At 53.8% G+C, this 22,797-nt stretch overlaps 6 protein-coding genes across 6 annotated transcripts; 4 read left to right on the top strand and 2 right to left on the bottom strand.

Moving 5' to 3' along the window:
• Nucleotides 1-1,216: 1,216 nt before the first annotated feature.
• On the top strand, nt 1,217-3,593 carry HMPREF1120_00146 (uncharacterized protein; the record flags this gene model as incomplete). Its single annotated transcript, XM_009154136.1, has 5 exons — nt 1,217-1,676; nt 1,728-2,089; nt 2,147-2,261; nt 2,320-3,414; nt 3,469-3,593. 5 exons carry the CDS (start codon nt 1,217-1,219, stop codon nt 3,591-3,593), a joined length of 2,157 nt encoding a protein of 718 aa, XP_009152384.1.
• Nucleotides 3,594-5,235: 1,642 nt separating this feature from the next.
• HMPREF1120_00145 (uncharacterized protein) lies at nt 5,236-6,252 on the bottom strand (the record flags this gene model as incomplete). The annotated part of the gene is made up of 1 exon (XM_009154135.1): nt 5,236-6,252. One exon carries the CDS (start codon nt 6,250-6,252, stop codon nt 5,236-5,238), a length of 1,017 nt encoding a protein of 338 aa, XP_009152383.1.
• A 485-nt stretch (nt 6,253-6,737) lies between these two features.
• HMPREF1120_00144 (uncharacterized protein) lies at nt 6,738-12,303 on the top strand. The gene is made up of 4 exons (XM_009154134.1): nt 6,738-6,954; nt 7,024-11,239; nt 11,320-11,419; nt 11,505-12,303. Exons 1-2 carry the CDS (start codon nt 6,846-6,848, stop codon nt 8,316-8,318), a joined length of 1,404 nt encoding a protein of 467 aa, XP_009152382.1. The 5' UTR covers nt 6,738-6,845; the 3' UTR covers nt 8,319-11,239; nt 11,320-11,419; nt 11,505-12,303.
• Nucleotides 12,275-15,676, bottom strand: HMPREF1120_00143 (pepsin A; the record flags this gene model as incomplete). Its single annotated transcript, XM_009154133.1, has 1 exon — nt 12,275-15,676. The coding sequence occupies one exon, from the start codon at nt 15,674-15,676 to the stop codon at nt 12,275-12,277; it is 3,402 nt and encodes a 1,133-aa protein (XP_009152381.1).
• Nucleotides 15,677-16,102: 426 nt separating this feature from the next.
• HMPREF1120_00142 (uncharacterized protein) lies at nt 16,103-18,270 on the top strand. The gene has a single exon (XM_009154132.1). The coding sequence runs from the start codon at nt 16,276-16,278 to the stop codon at nt 17,212-17,214; it is 939 nt and encodes a 312-aa protein (XP_009152380.1). The 5' UTR covers nt 16,103-16,275; the 3' UTR covers nt 17,215-18,270.
• A 122-nt stretch (nt 18,271-18,392) lies between these two features.
• HMPREF1120_00141 (uncharacterized protein) lies at nt 18,393-22,726 on the top strand. The gene is made up of 5 exons (XM_009154131.1): nt 18,393-19,444; nt 19,498-19,569; nt 19,621-21,388; nt 21,438-21,708; nt 21,763-22,726. Exons 2-5 carry the CDS (start codon nt 19,565-19,567, stop codon nt 21,912-21,914), a joined length of 2,196 nt encoding a protein of 731 aa, XP_009152379.1. The 5' UTR covers nt 18,393-19,444; nt 19,498-19,564; the 3' UTR covers nt 21,915-22,726.
• Nucleotides 22,727-22,797: the final 71 nt, after the last annotated feature.

Here is a 22,797-nt window from a genome sequence, read left to right as displayed (position 1 = left end):
CAGGGTGGCGACGACTGCCAGTCAAGGTTCCTACGACGAGGCTCGCCTCTGAGGTGCAAATATAGAAGCGCCTGGTGTGTGAGGGTGATATGCTGAGCTTTGCCTTTGACAAAACGAGTCGTTCCAGTTCCTGAAGCAACACGTCAGCTAATGAAAGAGTCAGTCGGCGCGACTGCGGACGTACTTAATGCTGACGGTTCTTGCTTCTCAAGCTTCAACCTTTTCTATCTCAGCCTGCTGTACCGTGCCAGCCCAGCGGGTTCAGTGTATCAGTTGAAATGGAGAAACACATCCCACAACTCCAGAGGGGGGCGCCAATTTCTCAGCAATGGAAGTATTGACTACCAACGGAATCTGAATTGACTCCGTCATCCTGACTGGAGATCCTGTTCGACTTAGGCCCTTTGCTATAGTGTATCGACATCGCTAGCGGTGCCATGCCAGTTGTTGGGCGCAACTTACCACGTGATGCGGCTGGAGGGTGTTTCTCACTTCGGCCAGCTTCGGCCCCCTAGCAAACACCTCTGCCAGTGGCATCCTGCATCCTGCTGCATGAGCTGAACCGCCCGTCGCACCAAGGGTCAGTAGTGGGTTAAGATTTGTTGCTCTGGACGATCTGACTGGATGATATCCAAACCGGTCAGGGAAGCCTTGCGTATCGGTGTCTGGTGGGCTTTCCTGCCTGCATGTTGCGTGCTCATGTCACTGGAAGGCAGTGCGAGGCAGTCAAGCCAGTTTTCACCTTCGGCACTCAGCCATCATGCCAGTGCTCTTCACGAATCTTGACAACCTTGCCAGACCATGATCACTCGGATACGATGCAATGCTGATCACAATCCATTCATCCCGCGTCAGTGAGCGAGTGGTATCCCCCACGGGATGGCACAACCTCACTCATGACCAACCCCTCACTTGTGTAGCAAACGGACTACTACCACTTGCAGAGGTTGATAAAGCTGGCTCCTGTGTGGTGCTTCCACCGTGCCCTGTAGGATGCTTATCTTGACGCAAGCCACTGGTCTCTGCTGCCTATAAACTGTCCAACGACGCCTTTTGTTGCCTGGTCTCATCCTTTTCTGCCAAACTCCGCCTCACCGAATCAGCCTTGTTAAGGTTTGTTTGTCCCTTTTGCATCCCATCTTCCTTCAGGCACATTGCTGCCTACTCTCAAGCAGGGCGAGAGGCCGATCTGGCGCCTGAGCGACCTGGTAGCCAGATGGGGCGCCGCCCTCGTCAAAGCGGCCATCGCCAGGGCCAATATCCCCTTCGTAGAGTTGTCCCAAACCACTCTTGGTCGCCTCCTGCTCTGCCTCAACACCCGAGTTTCGAAACGCCGTCTACTAGTCCAGTCCAGCCGCATGAACAATCGTGGCTGGCGCCTGAGGCCTATGTTGCGTCTCAAACCGAGCATCGGCCGGAACCTGTCAGCCCAGTGAGTGCCCGTTCGACTCTGTCCCACTCGAGCGGTTCCAATTCTGCCCGTACGACGAGCTACACTTCGGCCATTGCATATGCTCGACATCTGTCACCTGACGCAAATACGCCCACGAGCTCGGGTATACTCAACCAGCAGAATGTGTGGAATGGCCGACAGGTGCAAGATAGTCATGGATGGTCTCGAAACGGCCAAATTGGCGCATCCTCCAGTGCATCGGATACAGATGTCCAAATGACAGGTGAATAGCCCTGGGGAATTGTTGTGGCCCTGATACTGAGCTCCAGGACAGGAATCACAGAAGCCGTCTTGGGGATTGACGTTCGTTCGTTGGCCAGTTATTCTCCAGATTATCTCCAAAGACCCCAGTTTGTTTCTGAGAGGAGCTCATCGCCGTCCAACCATCGCAGGCAGCGGCCTACGACTGAGCCATGGAGTACTTTGCCGTTGCCGCTTGCAGATGGAAGACACGATGGCAACACGGACACCCACGCCGCCGATGCGATGGATATTTTCTCAGAGGTCACACGCTCACCAACCGGGCGAGAAAGGCCGAGAGGTAGAACACGCCCTCTTTCTCCGGAAGAGAGAAAACATGCCATGAATGTCCGAAAGGAGGGTGCGTGTCTCCGCTGCACTATCATGAAGGAAAAGGTTCGGCACAACCCCCACACTTCAGTCTGCTGCCGGGATACTGATTCCAAATCTAAGTGCGATACAATGTTCCCATGCAAAACGTGCTTGACCAAGGAGCGGCGGAAGATCCCCAAGCAATGTATTCGAGCGCGATTTGACTGGAAAGAGTGTAAATCCATAATGTTTCCTGGTCAGTAAGACGTCGTGCCCATCTGCATACCCACCAGACTGACCTATGAGCCCTGAAGATGAGTTGACACGCAAGTTGGAGAATAAAAACGTTTCTCGCTATCTCGGCAACTCGGTTTTCATGTATCCACCGCGAGAGCCGTTTGAAATTGTCCTGGACATGGACATTGGTGACAACAGTGAGTACAGTGACTACATCAAGGTCCGGGTCAGGGAATTCGACCCGCTAGACCACCCAGAACTGCACCACGCACATGTCGCGGCTGCGGATTATGATGGCTCTAAGCCCTACAAAGAGTGTGCAGTATGGAATCCACCGATCATCATGGACGTCACTGAAGGGAGTTGGCAAAAGGAGATCTGGAAACTGCAGCGGGGAATTCCCTTGCGATTCGACAAAGTTCTGGGCAACCCACACAGCTGGACCGCCTGGACGATCAAGTATTTCACGGACCCTCAAGAAGATTTCCAGACCACCATTTTGGAAATGATTGGACACTACTACCGCAAGGACATACCGGAACATGGGATTATCAAGACGGCATTGAGTCTATTGTGGTTCGAGAATCTCCTCCTCAAAAAGTTTACAATACCTCCCGAAGCCGTTCCGGAACTGGAAGAACATCTGGAATCGCAGCGGCCGCCAGCGATTCCGAACGACGCTTTCGTTATCCCGGCCACCATCAATCGGTTCCTTAAGGCGATTATAGTGCAGATGGCGATCGACGCGGCGCGGCAAGTCACAGAAGTCCTTCATGACATGCTGTTTAAGATGGCTGTCTCGCAGAAACTTCCGACAGGTCAAACTGACATTGCTCTGTGCGTGGCATTTATGATTCTCATGTTTGTCGGTCGGGTTCAATGGACACTGGTGGTCCTGGCTGACTCTCGACCCGCCGAATCGGGCACCGAATATCGGTTGCAAGATGCTGAAGCCAGAATTCGGGCCATGGAGGAGTCGGTTTGTGACTATCTCGTCGCATTCCACAAATATACATTGAGCAGGAAATCGCCATCCAAAACAGCCGAAGCGCCGGCAAAAGGCTACAAGAACAACAGCGCAAGTTCGGATATGAATAACACGGCGTGTGAGAGTCACGCACAACAATTCGACCTGGTAGGCAAGCTACGACGGGAGGTCGAAACGGATTACGGTAAGTGTGGGAGTCCGAGTGCGAGACCAAGCCTTCGAGCTAATGTGGCAACAGCTTCTGAACGACCGCAAAATCTTGAATTAGGCCGGATCGACCTCCGGACGTTCCCATACACGAATGTTGGCCGGTTGTGCTGGAAATTGTTCCGCAATATCGAATCTGACACCGCCTGTGACTGAGGCAGCTCTCTGGTCGGTTCCCAGGGACGATCGGTTGCCGTTGCAAGGGGTTTTCAGACGTCCTGCTGATAGTACTTGACCAAGCTGGGCTCCGGAACTAGCTGACTCCCGGACCAGGGTGGTGCTGCCAGCGTTTCGTCAATCGATCGGCCTGCCATGTGGCGCAGGGGTTTGGCAGGGGGGTTGCCAACGATAGATTAAATCATAGAAAATCATAGCCGAGCGGAGCGGTCAACATCGGTTAGGCGACTACTACCCCTGGCCTTGCTTCAATCTAGTTTTACACACACACACACACACACACACACACACACACACACACACACACACACACACACACACACACCTATACCATGTTCGTGGTGCATCAGCACGAGCGGCGATGGTGCCATAACCAGGGGCCGAGAAGCTGTGCTGGGGTGCTCATCACTCTAGTGGTGTAGTATCCTGGGTGGCACGTGGTGCTTGACGAGGTCCACTGGCCGGGGGCCTCAACAAGATCCCTGCATACCTCCCTGGTACTGCAGTGCAGTGTAGTGGCGAGGGAGCAGATATGACAGACTCGGCACAGACCCTTGACCAACAGTGGTCCAAGTCACTCTTATGCCTTGCTTGGGCAGTACTTACAGTATTAGTACCTATGTACCTTGATCTGCATCCCTCATAATGCTTGTATCCATGCTTCGAGGCGCTGGTGCTGATCCTACAGTACATGGCACGTTGGTACCTCGAAGGGTACCCAGGGCCTGTTCCATCACGTGGGTACTTACCAGGTACAATGTCGTTCAAGGGGCGAAATGCAGTACTACCGTAGTCACCGGGGGCATCGCACTGCCATGCCATGTGGCATCCGTTGTTACCTGCAGTGTCTACAGTAGGTAGGTACCTACTTATCTAGGTAGTAAGAGGTATGCATGCATGGAAAGCCGATCAAACTAAACCAGACCAAATGCTGTCGGTCACTCAGTGGGAACGCGAGGCTAGGGGCTTGAGGCTGGGATTTGAACTTGGAACTTGAAGCTGCAAGTACTTCACACCGCTGCCATAGCCGAAGAGAGCACCGTCACATCGTGCGGACTACTGGGAGTGCTAAACTGCCGTTGACTCTCCGCGGACCCCGACGAGGTTGGCAGTGCCAGTGGTTGATGATAGGTAGGCATTTCGGTACTAGTGGAGACTTGGAACGTGGATTTGAAGGTCCGAGTCATGCAAGTTCATAACCCCCCGGTTCAGGTTCGCAACGAGTAGGTAGTTGCAGTAGATCATCTTCTCCTGCACTGGCAGCGGTCTACTCAAGCACCACGTGGCATGGACGGCCGGGAGGGGAGGGGAGTGATTTGACATCGCCTACTACTGCAGTGTAATACTAGGTACCTAGGTAGTCATGTTTCTTCCGAGATAAGGAGGGGAGGGCAACAATCTCAACACCATGACCTGACAGCATTATTGATGGAGAGTCGGGGCCCGCATGTGCTGGTTGCTGGTCAATGGCCGTGCCAGTGCTGTGTACTTGCCAATACTAGTATTCGCCCATGAATAGAGGACTGTTGGAGTCCCATTTTTCTTCTGAGAAGTTCAGACATGGCTGCACGGTGCTATTCAAGTCGTACTAGTACTACTGCGGTAGTCCATCTAGGTAACTCTAGACAATCTTGTCCTTGAGATGCCCTTCTTTTAACCACTCCTCGAAAGACTTTGTCTGCACCTTATGCTTAAGTTGATGGGGCTCAATGACCCCCTCCACACCAGCACAATAATCAAATTCGCCCAAGTATGCACCGCCCAACAGAATCTCCCGCGGGAGTCCCGTCATTTCATGCAACGCTTCAACGGTGGTCTGGACGTACACCATCTTCTTACCAGTCACGCTGGACCAGATATCCATTAGACTCTCAAAATCGAGGTAACTCGATTCGTTGTAAGCCAAGAGTTTTGTACCCGCGGGCTCGTCTTCGATCAACGCTCGAACAAACAGGCCAGTGGCTTCAATGGGGTCAACAATCGGGATCCTCGTTTCCTTGGGGAACGGAAGCACAAAGCCGTAGTTGTCCTGCCCCTCAGTCTGAGCCGGCGGGATTCGTACCGGAGCAGCAACGAACTGATTCGTGTTATAGGCTCCGAGGTAGATGACTGAAAGCTTCTTCTGGGCGAGTTCAGGTAGTTCGGTCTCAATGTAGTCCGCAATGCTGCTCTTGCCGGCCCAGTGGTACGTCTTGTATTTGCCGTTTGAGGCCCTTTCCATGGGTCCAAGCGCAGAGAAGACTAGGCGTTCCAGTGTTGGTACTTCTGCTGCGGCCATGGCTGCGTTCTTGCCGTTGGAGAACTCGGTTTCAAATGCGAGTTTTCCGGCCTCGACTTCGTCTTTCCCGGACGCCATGGCGGGCCGGAAGACGGTCCAGAAGTCGGTGTTGAGGAAGATGGCGTGCACGTTGGAAAAGGCTCGGCGCAAGGATGATATGTCGCCGAGGTCTGCCTGGACGATTTCGGCGCCAAGATCCCTCAGAGTCTGAGATGCTTGTGAGGCTGGGCTGCGGGTGAGGCATCGAACGTGCCAGTGAGGCAATGAGAGGAATGTTCGGGCCACGGAGCCTCCTTGGTTGCCGGTTGCGCCTACGACGGCGATGATTTTCTTGCTGTTGATGGTGCTTGGAGATGACATTGTGAATAGATATTAGGGCAAGCTTCAAATTGGGATCTGATGGGAATGGATGCTGGGAATTACGGTCTGGAGAAGTGACGAGATTCAAGTGAGTTGCCGACTTACCTGCTGGCATTACCAGTGCTCGATTTATATATTCACAACTTCAAGGCGTCGGAGCCTGTCACCCGTGTCCGCGGACATTGATGTGAGTTGGCTTACTCCAGCTCTGGCATCCATGCACACTGGCAGCGGTGCTCGCTTCGTCTTGACGCTTGCCATGTATAGGTATTTTTTTGCGATTCGATGCAAATGGTAAATCGCACTGTGGCTTACGGGTGATGATTGTAGAAGAATGTATAAGGTTCAAGTTGTGATTGGCGTTGAAAGCGTAAGCCACTGTGAGCTACGACCCACTGTGAGCTACGACCCACACAGTCTCGTTGATCCAGTTTAGGTATGGGGCTTCAAGTTCGGAGAAAACACCTCGCCATCTTCGACGTTATCTCCGAGCCTCGTCCAACAACATGCTGAGCGTGCGTCCATACCTTAGGTAGGTGATTACCACTCGATGCTGTTATCTACCAGAAGCTACTCGGAGTCCGTCAGCCAGTATGACTACCCGCGAGGAAGCAGCGCACTCGGCTGGCGCGGTCAAGCATCGGAAGCGGGTCCTCACACCGGCTCGGAGAGAACAAAATCGCATAGCGCAAAGACTCTACAGTAAGCCATGATATCTAGCTCCGAGCCCGGTCCTAAATCCCGCCATACGTCTTACTGACGTCCGGATAGGGCAGAGACAGAAGACGCGCCGTCAGGGCCAGCATTCCTCGTCGTTGAGGAAACCGCTGGACTTGCGTCCTCGAGTAAGGGCTGAAGGCCGAGAATGCCATGCACACCAGCTGCCAGTGGGCGAGCATGGCCTGCCAGAGGACTGGGAGGCTGAAATATGTGCCAGAGTCGGTCTCACCCGAGGGAATACGTCCGATCAGGGTCAGCCATTCCCATTGCATCCACTGGTCGCAGAGTCCAGTTCCACGTTAGAGGACTTCATGGCCATGGGAATAAATGCGGCCCCAACAAACCTGGAGTTCACGTCGTATCAGCTGCCGTCTGAACTTCTCCACGAACTGCAAAGTCCAACAGCAGGCTCACAGGAGACACATTGCCCTAACTTACCCTTCGGGTTGGAGGACACTTTTGATGCCTCTATTCCCTTCGGCAGCCAAGCGAATGCCCGAAATGATCCTGATGATGAGAATAACAACCCGACGTTGGTTATCTCTGGGCTTCAGCTAGAAAACAGCATTTGGGCTCCTGATCCAAGTCCACATACTTATACGAGCGAAGCTTCCAGTGTCGCTTGCAGCACCTCGTCGTCGTCATCACAGTACATGTCTTCGCGGCTACGAGTTCCATCCGGAGGCTACAGTGGTTCAGCGGAGATTGATAGTGCGGTGCAGTCATCCTCAGCTCGTCCCCTTGCTGGCCAAGCCCGATCCCATGGCCTAGCACCCGACAACATCAATCCTCAACTCCCAGACCCTTGGTGCAATAACATACAATTCAACAGCACAACAATTTTCAACGCGTTCCTAACCATCGCCCTCAGACTTGGATTCAACCTCCGTGAATTGGTTGATGCCAAAAACTGCCTCAATGCAGCAACCCGATCTCCCTTCTATTGTCCTACGACACCTCAGAACGACCCGCAGGCCCTTCTTGCGGCCGCCCAGCTTCCGTTCGCGCCATCCAACCTCCAGCCTACCCTGCCTCAGATCCTGATCCCGCACCATCCTTTCCTTGACCTCATCCCCTTCCCGGCAATTCGGGCCAGCGCCATCACCCTGGCTGCGGCGATGCCCAATGCATTTAGCATGACAGAGCTAAAGAAGGATGTCTATGTTCACGGAGCACTCATTTGCTGGGTGGGAGGTCGGGGCATTGGCACTGGCCAGCCCTGGGATCCCCGCAGTTGGGAGGCAGCTCCTTGGTTCTTGCACAAATGGCGGTTGCTGCTAGGCGGCGAGACTGGGGAGATGTGGAAAACGAGCACATGGTGGCGAGAGAGTCGGAGAGAAAGATAATGGTGCGTTGAACTAAGACCTATTGTTCCAATACATGGACACGTGTCTTGTCTGCAGACTCCACATCTCCTGGTCCAACTACTCATCCATGCCTATCAGGCAGCCCAGATCCGCCCTTCCACGTTCTCATGCCGGATGTAGCGCTTCAAACTCGACCTGGTTGGTCGAATGAAGCACAGAACCCTCAACCTTCAGGAGTGATTCCGGAATCAACATAAGCTTGGAGACGCCGGAGTGGGGGGTGCTAATTGGCCGGCTTCTAGAAGGCATGATTGGGGGTCCGAAAGTACTTTACAGGTCCTGAAGCTGCAGGGGACGGGTGAAAACGCCAGGTCGGCGGTGACAGGGTGCTGTGGAGGGGCGATGGTTTCCATTCAGTGTCCGTGTATGTCGTCGTCGTCGTCGTCGGCGTGCATGTGGGCAACTCGCCAGATTAGAAGTGTCTTTACTAGGTACTGCGGTGCTACTGCTGGGCGTACCCTGCCTGGCTCTGGCAATACTAGCACCTCTCTACCCTCGGCGGGTACCAATGCTAGTGATACAGTAGCAAGGAGGATCACGTACATTGTCCTGCTGCATTGACATGCCACTGCAGTAGTGCACAGTGAGCGTGTGTGAGATCGTGTGACGTAGCGGATGAGGAATGAGAGACGACGGGGGCGTCTTGCCGGTGTTGTTCTTGTGCCAGCTCATTTCTCTCTCCGTCTTGTCGACCACCTCAGACCATCATCCATCACTTACAACTCCTTACTGCATCTCCTCCGAGCCTCATCTCTCTTCTCGCTCCGACGATGCGACTATCAGGGCACCACTCACACCTGACCATCGCCCATCTTCCTTGTCTGTGCCCTGCACACCCGGTTCCCCGTCGTCGACTCCACCGCATTTGTGCCAGTTGGCGCCGACGCCAGCTGTGCCGGTATCACTGGCAGTGTGACACATGACTACACCCGGGGTCTTAGTGCATCGTAGTCTTGCATAAGGTTGTTCTATGGCGGCTTCGAGAAGATTGCCTGATACGGTGGATACCCATAAACTCAGCCACCCACTTACCACTCACCACTGTCATCACACACCGCTGCTCGACAAACGACATCACCACAAGAAACACACGTTGCAGTCGTCAGCTGGGTGCCCTTGCGAACCGTCTACCGGGTCCATACTCTTTGATGAGTCCGCCTGATCACACCAAAATGCCCCGACAGAACACACAACTGTGCGGTTGCCTTTGGGCGCCTGAACCTTAGCTGACCCCCAGTCCTCGGCCTAGGCAGCGACAGGGCTATGCTGCTCTCAATGCTGAATGTCCATGCCGACGCCGGTTTGTGCTGTGCTTGTTGGTGGTGATAGCTCGTGAGTCAGAAACAGACCTGTCCCATTTCCAGACACAATCCCTCGCAAATGCGGCTCCATCTCCATTCCCTGCATCTTTCCTCTTTCCTCGTGGTTTCCCCCACCCTTGCATGTTTTCAGCCTTGTTGCTTGCGGACGCTTGAACCACTCAACCTTGCAACTCTCTCTTCTTTGTTCTCTGTGGAAACATCCGACAAGGCGCAGTTGTTGCAACAAACCCCCTCCCGCCCACCGGTTCCTCTAACATGCACATCCCTCTATTCGCCCGGTCCCTTTGCTTCCCAATCGACTTCCTGGAAGTTCGCAACCCATCGCATCCCTACTGTTTATCTCTGACCCACTGGCCTCCGACCAACCTTCCTCACCCTTCTCACCAAGATCCACGGAGCATCATCTCGCTTCCACCTCCACCTCTGGCCAACTTGCAATTGGTGTTGAGGTGTCGTACCTGAACCAAAGACTGGCCGGCCCAATTCCCCTGCATCATGCCGCGTCCTGTCCAGCTTGGTTCAAGTCTGCCCGGGGGGCATTGTCGATCTAAGTCCCAAATCGTCCCGAGTTACCTACTTACTTCTACCCGTGGCTTTCCACTCGTGACCGCCTTCTTGAACATTTGTTTGTCCCTGGATATCCGTAAGATGTCATTCCTCAACGGATGGAGCCGGATTGGACTGTGGCTCCCCACGAGGCAACGTCGTGTTGAGTCTTGGAGAGTTAGACGCCTCCCGACGGGTCCTGGTCGCCCTCCAAGCTTGATGAGTTCGGAAGCTTCCTGTCTCCTGGCCTTTATTCTTTACCCGGTTGACCCTTGTTCATCAGGCTTCTCGGAAAACGGGACGGTGTGGATTCGCCACCCGACCCGCCTCACTCCTGGCGTTTCGTTTCTAGTCTTGCCATACGGTGGTATTCTTGGCTCCTGCTGTGCCTCTACTGTACGCTGCTGACCTTTTGTTATGGTTTTACCGGATCTGATCTGGCACAATCTCGTCTTGGCTCAATGGTTACAGGGAGATCTGTATTACGATGTTCATTCTTCATCCTGTCGAAACGATGATTTTGGCTCTTTCAAACCGTGTGATACACAGCCACAGGCTGGGCAATTCCGACGCCTTCAACGGTGCCTCATATCTTGCTCTGTGCCTCACTTTACACCACTTCGGCTCCCTGGTACGTAGCCTTTCAGGGGCAGGGCACTGCAACGAGATCCCACACAGCCACTAGTCAGATCGTGTACGCCCGGGGATTTGCGAGAAACATAAAAAGGTCCTTCCTGGAACTTGATCCTCTACTTCCTTGGATTCATCAGACTACTTTTCAAGATCTATACTTCATCTCTTGCCATTTTTCATCTATCCAAACAATCAGGAACGCTCCGACTCTTCCGCCACAACGAGCAACAAAATTCGAAGAAGATACTCAGCAAGCACACCAGCGCGCCAGATATTAGATTCAGATTCACCCTTGTCTCCGACTCTCGTCGTCACCAATGCCGGCGTCTTCGATGCAGACTGTCAATCTCATGGCGAAGCCTACACGGGATACAAAACCTCCTCCAAAGCCAATCGGCCGTAAGTGCCCTCATTGACTGTTGATCGACTTCATTTGAGTTTTTGCCATGGTGAATGATGCTAACAGCTCTCTCTTGCAGCATGGAATAAATCTTAGGGGCCGAGAAAGGCTGGGATCATGAAGGGCAGGGCCAGCGGTACTTGGACACGACGAAACCCCACCGAGTACCCGAACCATAGGTATGCAGACACCCACCCCGTGTTTGGAGAACTCATCAATATGCAGACATTCAAGAGATGCCTATATACTGACTGCATGGCATAGAGTTTCTGGACCGACCGGACCGTCGAGGGAGATCATGACTCCAATGCTTCAAATGCCCCAGCCAGACAGTTCATGCGGAAACTGTCTCTGACTCCGCCCACCTGCCGACTTGTCGGATATTGGATAACACCAAACTGCACCGGTACCTTTGCCTATACTTCTGTCCATCTATCCACGTCGACCCATCTACAGTTCCTTTTGGCCTTATACGACATCTTGCCCCACCTGGCCACCTACGTTACCCATACACCGTCGCTACCATCCAACCTCCATACCATTCGCTCCCGACCTCAACTAAATCCGTTATTACCACTACCTCTCATTTCACATCTGCACCAGCACAGTTTCATCAGAATATCCCCCTGCCTACCTTGGCCATTTGTTTTGTTTATTTGCGAAAGTGGTGGCGTGCTTGGAGTTACGAGTACGATGACAGACACATTGTACCAGGCACGAAGTCTCAGCCTTCCGAATGGTGACATTTTGGGATACTATTTTACTGGTTTAGTATGTGCTATTAGTACTTCTTGTATTGGAGGGAGTTTTGGTCATAGTTAGTCCTTCGTTTCGTTTGCCGCTTGGCTGCGGTGGCTTCTTTGCTCTTTTGTCTCTTGTTTAGAACGAAAGAGGGCGGACCACGGTGCGGACTTAGATCTCGAATACTAGTATTGATCTAGAATCTTGGATTTCCATGCACTACTCGACGTGCTGTAGATAGTTATACTTCAGTTCAAGACTGCATTGGAGCGCCTATGTAGCTAATACTGTAATCAGCTCTGGGCTGCAGCATCTTCGCCGGCGTGAGCAACACCCACGGCCACGGCCACGTCCAAGTCGTTGGCCTTCTTGCGATTGCGGTTGCTATTGCTATTGCTATTGTCATTGTCGTCGTCCACGCTTTCCGGCTCCTTCGTTTCCGTCTTGACGACTTTCTTCTTTTTCTTCGGTTTGGCAACGACAGCGACGCCGGAACTTTCATCTCCCACTGCGTCACCTTCTGTGGCTTCAATTCGTTGCTGCTCTTCCCCACCTTCGCCCTGTTGTTGTAAGTCCAACGTCACCGACTTGTTCTTTGTTTTCGTTTTGGTCGTCGTCGCCGTCGTCGTCGCCGTCGTCGTCGCCTTCTTCTTCTTCTTCCGCCGCACCACAGTCCCCTCAAGATCGACTCCTTCACCCACCACGGTCCGCTGCCGCTCGGCCTCACGTTGCATTTCCAGCCGTTTGCGCTCGATTTCTCTGAGGGCCGCCGCCATTTCGGCTTCTTCGGCTTCGCGACGGAGGATCTCCGACTCTGTCTCCGCCTGGGTGCCTTCGAGACTGAGTTTTTCAAGCGTAGACGAGTCGACTGTTAACAAAGTCCTTGTGGGCCGGGTTGCCGAAGACCTGCCGCCGATGCCGACGCCGATGCCATGTCCGGAGCCGACGAGGCCAGCTCCGAATGCTGACGTGTGTGGACTATGTGAGCGGGGACGGTAAGAAACCATGGGCGGCGTGGGAGACGGAGAGGTCGGATGCGATGCCGACAGCGAGTGTGTGTGAGAATGAGAATGATGTGCTGGCACATTGGCTTCTGTGGACCCGGCACCATCGTCTATCGTTTCGTCTGCGGCGACGACGAATTGGCGCACAGGTTTCTTCTTCTTCTTTGTTCTCCCGGCTGATAATTGGGGGTCGAGGTCGGATTTGCTGTGATGATGATGGTGTGTGGTGGCTGTGGTTTGCGAGGGGTCGATTTGCAGGTCAATGATGGGGATTGAGTCTACGTCTAGTTCGTCGTCGCCGTTGGATTTGTGGATCATGTCGTGAAGACGAGACCTGGGGTGGTCCCCCTCGGATGGGGCAATGTAGAATGGATCGTCTTTGTTTCTGGCCATCCTCTCGGCTTTCCGTCGTGCAAGCGTCGCGGGAGACTCGGGTGCCGCTTGGTATGAGATGGGCTCGGCTTCCGCAGAGTGCTCGGCCATCGCCGTGGAAGCGGAATGGGAATGCAGCGATGTAATTGTCGTAGAAACGGTAGGCTCACGGTCGTGGTAGAATGAATGGAATGCATCGTCGGCTGAATCGTCGTCCGCGTCAGCCACCTGTGACGCTTGTAGAATGGATGGAAGGTCCGGGTTGATGGGTGCATCGAGGTCCAGGTCCTCTGGCAGGGGAACCTTCTTCTGAGCGGCCGCAGACACTGGGTTTAGTTCCATCCCGGAGAAGAGATTGGGCATGGCGGATGTCAGAAGAAGAGGAGGTTGAGTGCTGTCGCCGGATTGAGATTGAGAAGAAAGTGCTTCCGAGATGAGACGCAACAGTTCGAGAAACTCGACGCTTCTTTCTTGCACGTCGAGGTTCGGGTGGCTCGACAGCTTTTCCAGGAACTCTGTAGTCCGCGCCAGTAGCAGAGACATTGTCGAACCCCGCGACACATTCCACTCCCGACTCGCGGCCACTGCTATATGCGAGATGATTTTGGGGATGGCCTGCACGAAAATGGCAAGCGTGCTCGCGCTGAAGGTCTCGGATGACTCGTGGATCAACGAGTTGACCACCTCGTACGGGTTTGACAAGTAGGCCGCGAACTCGCCGCATATCCAGGCGGCAGACCTCAGGACTTGGTTTTGGCCAGACCCATGCCTGGGATATGCTATTACACGATTGGACAGGAGCACGAGCGTCTCGGCGGCTCGCGTGGTTTCTGGTCGGAGTTCCTTGACTCGGACTGCGATGTCGACGAGTTGGGCCCCAACTTGTGCTCCTAATGAGGTGTTGTCATCTTCCAAGGCTGTCCTTGACGGGAACGCATTGTTCTGCTCGGCAGGAAGGTGTCGCACGAGATGCACCAGGATCTCGATGTACCATTCAAAATCGGTAATGTTGGCGTAGGTGTTGTGCGAGCCCATCGCCAGGATTCGGCTGATGATTTCCGCACGGTAGTCGTCCGAAAGAGGCGTGTTCTCGGATCCGCGTTTGTCCGGAATCAACCTTTGTTCCATGTCCGTCTGGCCTTCTTCAGAGTGGCCGTTCGACACATCGGCGTTGGCAGATGGGGAATTCGCCAACTGTTTCATCAGTCGATCCACCACCCCTTGCAAACTATCACTGTTGACCATTCCTGACACCAGCTCCAACGCTTGCATCTTGATTGAAATGTCTGGGTCATCCAAGCAGGCCATGATCACGTCTTGTTGCATGGATACCAAAGCCGGGTGCGATCCCACAATCTTGTTGAATGCTAAAAGAGCCACGTATTTCAGATTCGGGTCGCCGTCCAGAACGATCATGCCTCGTAGTTTGGAGATGCAGAGGTCGGCCACCTCTTCCACATCAACTCCGCTATCAGCCATATCGAGGATTCCTCCTTGTATGATTCCGCTAATACATTCGTAGAGCAGAGACATGGCCGTGGTCTCTTGAATCAATTTCGTCAATGGACGGACCAGCTTCTTGACCAGCCTGGGTTCAAGCGGGGTCAGAACGGCAAAAAGTTTGATAATCTTGATGCCCATCCAATTGTTCTTCTGGGCTAGCAAGAGGTCGAAGAGTCTGGGGGCCAGTGGCAGGAAGTCTTGCGGTCTGCGCCATCCCAGTTCGCAGACCACATTGACAGTGGCGGCAGTAACGCTGCTGTCTTCTTCCTCGTCCAGAAGCCGCTCCTTGATTTTCGGCCAGGCCACTCGCAACGTCTCGGGGTACACCAAGGCAAGCCTATATAAGGCAACAATGGTTTTCTTTCGCACGGCAGGTTGAGAATGCGAGAGGCGAGGTAGAAGGTCGGATAAAATGGATAGTGCCAAGGAAGAGGTAACAATATGTGGGAGAGTGATGATAGGAAGTGTCAAGACAGGGATCGATGGAGATGTGAGATCCTTTTTCAACAGGTTCTCGGCCAACATCAACACCTCTGTGTCTGGTCGAAAGGTCTGGACGGCGGCCAAGTAGCCCACCCGTTTCTGCATGATCTTGGGCGACGCCATGACTTCCAGGACGTTGAATGCCGCCCACGTCATGTCATATCCAAACATTTCCAGATAAATGAGTTTCAACAGTGCCGTGGCTTTGACGTCGAGGTCCTGCGATCGTATCTCCGTCCGACACTCTTTGAGAGCGCTTTGGATGTATTCGGCCTCATTGCCTTTGTGGCCCCGGAGGCCACGGATGAGGTCGACCAGAGACTTCTCAAACATTGTGGTGAGTTTTCGCCGGATGTCATAAGCTGTAGATAATCAATGTGTCTAGATGAATCCCCAATGACATGATTTCTCACGCGACACTGTCCAATTCGTTATGACAGCAACAACGGGCGAATAGACCTCACGTCAGTAGAGCTTGAGCGACCCATCGTATGGAAGTGAGAGAGGCCGTTCTGCTTTTGGAACAGGGGCACAGCTGTGCCACCACCAGCAAGAGGAGTGTAGAGCTAGTATGCAACAGTGTCTGAGACGTCGAGGGAGGCTCCAACTTGAAGGTCATTGAACTCCGGGTCACAGTCAGGCACATCATCAATGCCAAGACCTCAAGCCGTCTGCTCCGCCGTACATGCGTGTTGCTACTTAACTACTCCGCCGTACTGGTCTCTGCTCCAGCCTCGTGAACTTGAACGGGTGTTATAACACCGGCAGGTACCTGAGTACAGTAGTACAACCGGTCATTTTCATTTGATCTATCTCAACCGGCGGTGTCTGTCGCCAGCCAACTGTGAGAACAAGCCGTAAACATTGGTGCAATCCCGCACAAGCCCTACAAGCCCTTGTCTTCCTGCGAGCAGTCGCTTGGAAGAGCAACTATGGCGACCGCTATCACGAACAATCCCTCCGACCCAGCTGCCGTGCTGCGAGTTGCGCAAAAAGCCCCGGCCATCCTTGCCAAAGCATCTTCCGTGAGCACTACGTTTCCTGCATCCATCTTCAGTTCAGCGGACTCCACCGAGCTATGGAGAGACGTGGAGCAACTGCTCTATGCTTGTCTCCGTACAGGGGACGATGAGTCGGCCTTTCTATGTGTGGAGAGATTGAATGACAGATTTGGCCCAAACAACGAACGTGTAATGGCCATGAGAGGCTTATACCAAGAAGCTGTGGCGACAGACGAGGCGGCCTTGCGAAAGATATTGGAAGATTATACCAAGGTGCTGCAGGAGAACCCCATGAATGTTCCTATCCACAAACGGCGGATTGCCCTCGTCAAGAGCCTAGGGAGAATTCAAGATGCGATCAACCACATGGTGCAGTTTGTTGACTCTTTCCCCACCGACATTGAGGCGTGGTGCGAGTTGAGCGACCTCTACGAGTCTCAGGGCTGTATTCAACAAGCCATCTTCTCCCTGGAAGAGGCCATCATCATCACGCCCAATGCCTGGAATCTCCATGCCCGGCTTGGTGAGCTCGAATATCTGGCAGCCACGTCCACAACCGACAATGGCGAGGTGCAGAAGCGTTTGACGCAAGCAATTCGGCGATTTAGCCGGAGTATTGAACTATGCGACGACTATCTGCGTGGATTTTATGGATTGAAGCTTGCCACTGAAAGACTCCTAGAGGCATCCTCCTCTGCAAAGGCAAATGCAGAAGTTGCCATAACGCCAGAAAAGTTGCAGAAGTTGAGCCGACTGGCCACGTCGCGACTCGAAGCCATTGTGAATGATCGCAGCACCCGAAGACCACTCGGAGGGACTGACGCGGAAGTCATTGCAGCCCAGCAACTGTTGAACAAATCCAAAAGTTGAAGCACATTCTGGCCAGAACCGACCCTTGAAATACAGATCAAAGGTCGACCCATCAACGTCTGACCTTATGAAAGCAATTGGGTCCGCCAGACAGCACTTGCGCCTCTACGTATGGCCGTTGCAGGCAACACAGCACCTCCGGAGCAAGCTGTGGTTCGTGCGAGATCGTGTAAGACGCGGGCGTTTTCCACTAGCGTCGCAGCGACAGATTGACGGTTGGGCAGCGGATTGGCGCCGGCCAACGTGGCAGCATTTCTGAGGATGCCTCAGATGTCGCGGCACCCGACTGATGGCAAATAACATTGTGGCTTAAATGGTGCCGATGACTCTCGGTCGGTACAGCCTCTAATCAGGATGTCCTGGCCTTGCTTCCAGAGCATTACACGCCACGAGGCAAACCTCTGGCTGACATGTCTATGCCCAACATAACTCTGCCTCTCCATAGCCTCACCCACAATCTGCCTTGCCCAGATGAGAAGCCAGCTCAGCAGGTGTGAGTCGTGACAGAGTGGGCAGTAAAATAGCAATTCCGATCGACCGAGAGGACCCCGTTCCAGATACTAGTAGCCATTATAATATAAACCGTGAAGAGAGCGCGAAGCATCACCCACAGATGACAGTGCTCGTCTTCTTGAGAATCGTTCCCATGTAGACTGTACTCTCAATGCCACTTCGACCGTCTCTTACAGCTACGATTTCAAACCCATTGTCCACCCATTCTCTGTGACCAGAGCCCTCCATGTCTCATCGTCACAACGGTGCTCCGAGCCAGAAAAAGACAGCGCGCAAGAAGCGCTTACTGGTCCTCCAACCCCTTACAAGTCCTCTGCATCCCGGGCATGAATGCTTGTGTCACCCTGCGTCACCTAAGTACGCCCGAAGCCTGCAGGTTGTTGTGGTGACAATTCGTTTCTTTGCCAGCCAGCGCACATCTTGCTGTCTTCTCTTTCAGCCTGTTCACAAGCTTCCAAGTCCTGTTTATCGCTTCAGGTTCGCGACCGCAGTCAAATCGGTGGCCCTGTGTTAAGGCTCGGCTTTGTCCTTGTGGACTCGAACGCGTGTAAACTGGAGTCACAGAGTCAATTGCATTCCAATACCTCCCTTGGGAAGGGCTCAACTCGAGGAGAGGACCGAATTGATCACTGACAACTTCATCAGCAGTCTTACAGTAGAGGTCTTGAAGATTAAATCGTGCTGGATTTCAAGTCCTTGTCTTTCTTGCTACTACGGCGGATCTGGTCATCCTCCGGCTTTCTCTGGACCAATTCCTACCGGGACGTTGCTGTTCGGACCATCCAGGACTCCTGGACATTGACACAAGGACGCATCAGCCGTGACAACACAACATAATTGACACTGGCGTTGGTCGCCGTAATCATCACCAGAGAACTTGGGTGCGAAAAGAAGGTTGACGCTGTTGTTGTCGGTCCCTGCGCTTGGAGTTCAACTTGACCGCCTGGACCCCACCACCGCCGTTTCCCGCCTGCGGCTCGGGCACGGGCACTGGCACTGGCACCTCAACTCATATTGGGAAGAAGCGGCAAGGAGAACCAGGCGGCGAGGACAAGACGAGTCAGTCACTTCAAGTTGGTAATGCTTGGACTGGACCTCAGCTGCGGTGCCTACAGAACACAGTACGACCATATCGAGCGATCACCGTCGCCGGGGTCAGAGGTTTCATTGACCGCCTGCGCCTATACACAAACTGCGGGTCTCGGATTGGGCATCAACGTCAATCATCCTCCCTAGATTTTGTCCTTTGGGCGTTTCCCGAAACTTGGATCCGGCACCAAACAAACAGTCACCTCGACTCGCTCCCTCGCTTGCTGGTCGTCGACATTCCTCACTCCTGTTCCTATTCTCCCACTTATAATCTCTTTGCGAGGATAACGCACTAGCGCTGCGGGAGAGCTGGTGCGTCTCCTTATAAGTCAAAGAGATCCCCAGCAGCTCTGCTCTGGTTGACTCTCGGCTCCTCGCATGTGCCACGGCGCCTCTGGCCGACCCTCCCTCGTCCTCCGTCGCTTGTCTCTGCCCACCCCACGGCTCCACCACCTGTTTTGGAACATCCCAAACTTGAGAACCACATTTCCGGCGAGCGGTCAACGGGTGGACAGACAGGTTTACGATCCACGGTCCACCTCCGCACATTATTTTCCCAGCTCTGAAGAGCATTCATCCTTGCGCGCATACTCCGGACCTGGCCACCTGCACTGTCCGGAATTCCCAAGTCAGCCCTACTGTTGGTCCGGTTAGCATCCCTTTAACTGACAAACCTTCAAGGTTATCTCGTTCAGCCTTCCCTCAGGGGTGGGTTGGGCGCGGTATTCCTTGACCTCGCTCGAGTCCAATGGGGTGCGTGGTCTGCCCAGGCTGTTCTGTCAATGCTGACCCGTCTGTTCTTAGGTCCTCCGGCCGTCAAAGTCACACCCACATTGACATAACTCACGTCCGCTCCCGTTCCCCTTCTCCCATCTCACAAGGCGACGACGAGCTGCACGAGCACGGCGTGCAAGTTTCGCCCGCTGAGATATCCCCTCATTACTCTGACATCCAGATCACCCAAAGTCAAAGTGGATCAGGGTCGCTTCCCGGCGATTTTGTCCACCTGGAATACCCTCCCGAGCTCCCCGAAGGCGATGGCTCAGACCTGGCATCAAGGATAGATCATCGGGAGAGGGTGCCAGAATACGAGTCCAGATCCAATTCTATGCGCCGCCAGCCGTCGCGCCGCCAACCAGCACGACGCGACACCACACACAGCCGAAAACGGGAACTACAAGATACATCACCTACTGAGAGCGGAGACTCTACTGAAGAATTCCTGGCCAGGCGAGATTTAGGCCCTGGCATGCCGCGGCCTCAATCATATTATGCGCACAACGGGTACCCTCACAGCAGTTCCTCCGCATCGTATACATACCCTGCTGTGCCACACGCAAATCAGATGATACCGGTGCCACCGCAACCAATGGCGGCACCATTTCCACCTCCATATCCTCCTATGGCTCCTGGTCAGCCCGTGCCATTTCCCGCGCATTCAGGATACGGCCCGGGGTTTGGTCATCATGCCCCGTCCCAAGTGAGTTCACCATACACGGTGTCTCCGTATGCTGCGGGGACCATGGTCAACTATGGAGCACCGCCTCCTGGAGGTTACTTTCCACCTCAATACCCTCCTCAGTTCCCGGGGCAGCAGTATCCCCCACACTTATTTCAGTATCCCCAGCAAATGCCTTTCCCTTACATGGATTACCGGATGGCTCCCCCTCTCGTCCCCTCGCCTCAGCCTGGCTCGGCCACCGCGTCGGTCGACAAATTCGAGGTCAAGAAGGACGCAGATCCAGAAGAGATGTTCAAGCGCTTCGCCGATTTGATGAAGGAAGAACGCGCCCAGGCAGAACTATCTAAAGAAGCGCAAGCAGCAGAAAAGGCAAAGGCCGATGCTGCACGGGCCGAGCAAGAAAGCCGGATTCGGGAACAGGCCCTTCGTCAGGCGGAAGAGAGAGCACGAGAAGACGCCATACGGGCCCAAGAAGAGAAGCGGATCCGTGATCAAGCTCTAATACAGGCGGAAGAGAGGGCGCGAGCAGAAGCTGCCGCAGCTGCTGCACGTGCGGAGGAAGAACGGCGCATACGAGAAGAGGCAATCCGGGCGGCCGAGGCTAAAGCCCGTGCTGATGCTGCTGCGATGGCCGAGCGTATGGCCGAAGAACAACGGATTCGGGAAGAAGCCAGACAAGAGGCAATCCGAGCGTATGAGGAGAAAGTTCGGCAAGCGGCTGAACAGGCCGCTCGGGAGCAACAGATTCGGAAAGAGGCAGCAGAGGCCGCATTGAAGGCGGCCGCCGAAGAGGCTCAGGCCAAAGCCGAGAAAGCGGCAGCGGAGAAGAAGATTGCCGATGAAGCTGCGGCTGCGGCCAAAACAGCCGCCGAAAAAGAGGCCGCCGAAGCTGCGGCCGCGATCAAGGAGGAGGCCCGGAAAGCACAAGAAGAAGCGCAGGCCAAGCTTAAGGAGGCCGAAGAGGCCGCAGCTAAGGCCAAGGCCGAAGCAGAAGAAGCAGAAAAGAAGGCCGCCGCCGCCGCCGCTCCGGAGAAGAAAGCGCCGGTGAGGTTCAAAGATGCCATTGGGCGTAACTACAATTTTCCTTGGGAACGATGCTGCAAGTGGAGAGTAAGTGCTTGTGGCCTTTAGGGGTGTGGTAAATGCTAACATACGCCAGGATATGGAAGGCCTCATCAATCAAGCCTTTGCACATATTGAGGGTCTTGCGGAACATGTCATGAATGGGCGCTACGACTTAATCGGGCCTGATAAGGAAATCATCATGCCCAACTATTGGGAATCCATCGTCCAGCCCGATATGCACATCACGATGATGATGTGGCCTATTCCCGAGCCCAAGCCGGAAGAGCCACCGGCTCCTCCTGCATTGGACGGCGACGCCATCATTGCACTTGATGAAGAATTGAACCCGAGGAGGGACAAGAAAGGTAAGCAGTGGTCTTCACTTTTGTTCGCCCTGATGGCTCTAACGATAATTCTAGCCAAGAAGAAAAAGCCTGGTGGACTGGCTGCCTGGATGCTGGGAGGCGCTCCCCCTCGGTCCAGCCGGTCTTTAAAAGGTGAAAAAAAGCCTGATGTAGCCGCGAAGCCTCAGCATGGTGCCACCGAACAAGGTGCATGCATCGTTATGTGAGTGGCTGACTCCGGTTGACCTTCGCGGACTGCAACGGTTCGAGATTCCGGGATTAGGAAGTGCCGGACGAGATGATCAGAAAGAGTGGAAGCCGGGGTGGTTTTGTCCATTTCTTATCCATTGGGGCTCTTAGGCCTCGAAGGGACTTTCCTGGTCCCTTCTTTCTCGGTTCTTCTTTTTCCCTTTATCTCCGAATCAGGTCGGTCTGCGATGTTGACAGAGAGGAAGTCTGCTCACATAGGCTACATCAGGAGGCATGGCTTTTTCCTCCCGAAGCCTCGGGATCGGTTTTTCATGCCTCGGGGGAGAGAGACAGTGGGTGCAAGGATATTGTGTCACGTTGCGACGATTTACGACGGCAAAGATTCGAGCGGGTGTTGTTCAAAATACATTTAGGACCCGGTGTTGGTTGTTTTTGAACGGCTGGATTTCATTGAAGGTGAAGCCTGCGATGCATTAAGCATGTAAGAGCGGGAGCGAGAGAGCGCGCGGATGCAATTGACCTTTAAAGATTGAAGGCGATGATCGAAGAGGCATGTTCTGCCAGCCTCAGGCGTTTGGTGCTACCTTCATTGCGAGATACCTGGATGTGTCATTGTTCCAGAGAGGCAGTGTCAGTGGCACTCTCTGAAGGGTATACGGGCTTGATCCTCCATTCAACGACTTTGAACACGTCTGACACTATGGCGTGAGCATCTTAATATGGAGCAACTATTCTTCTGCTGTGTTCTCACGGCCTTGTGTGACAGTAGGCAGCTTTGGTAGCTCACCGTATATATGCACCCAAAGGTACCTGGTATATTGGTGAGCACCTCACGTAAGCGGATCACGTGTAAATCCAATCCGGATAATTCACTGCACAGGCAACTTGAAGCCATCCAAG

This window comes from Exophiala dermatitidis (assembly GCF_000230625.1).
Source record: "Exophiala dermatitidis NIH/UT8656 unplaced genomic scaffold supercont1.1, whole genome shotgun sequence".
NCBI lineage: Eukaryota > Fungi > Ascomycota > Eurotiomycetes > Chaetothyriales > Herpotrichiellaceae > Exophiala > Exophiala dermatitidis.
The sequence above is the reverse complement of the archived record's forward strand: the minus strand, read 5'-3'. Positions and strand labels throughout refer to the sequence as shown.

Coding starts and splice junctions, on each gene's coding strand:
- HMPREF1120_00142 (XM_009154132.1), top strand. CDS start 16,276: ATGGCGACCGCTATCACGAACAATCCCTCCGACCCAGCTGCCGTGCTG.
- HMPREF1120_00141 (XM_009154131.1), top strand. Junction 21,389..21,437: donor AACGATGCTGCAAGTGGAGA/GTAAGTGCTTGT, acceptor AACATACGCCAG/GATATGGAAGGCCTCATCAA. Junction 21,709..21,762: donor CCCGAGGAGGGACAAGAAAG/GTAAGCAGTGGT, acceptor CGATAATTCTAG/CCAAGAAGAAAAAGCCTGGT.
- HMPREF1120_00144 (XM_009154134.1), top strand. CDS start 6,846: ATGACTACCCGCGAGGAAGCAGCGCACTCGGCTGGCGCGGTCAAGCAT. Junction 6,955..7,023: donor CATAGCGCAAAGACTCTACA/GTAAGCCATGAT, acceptor ACGTCCGGATAG/GGCAGAGACAGAAGACGCGC.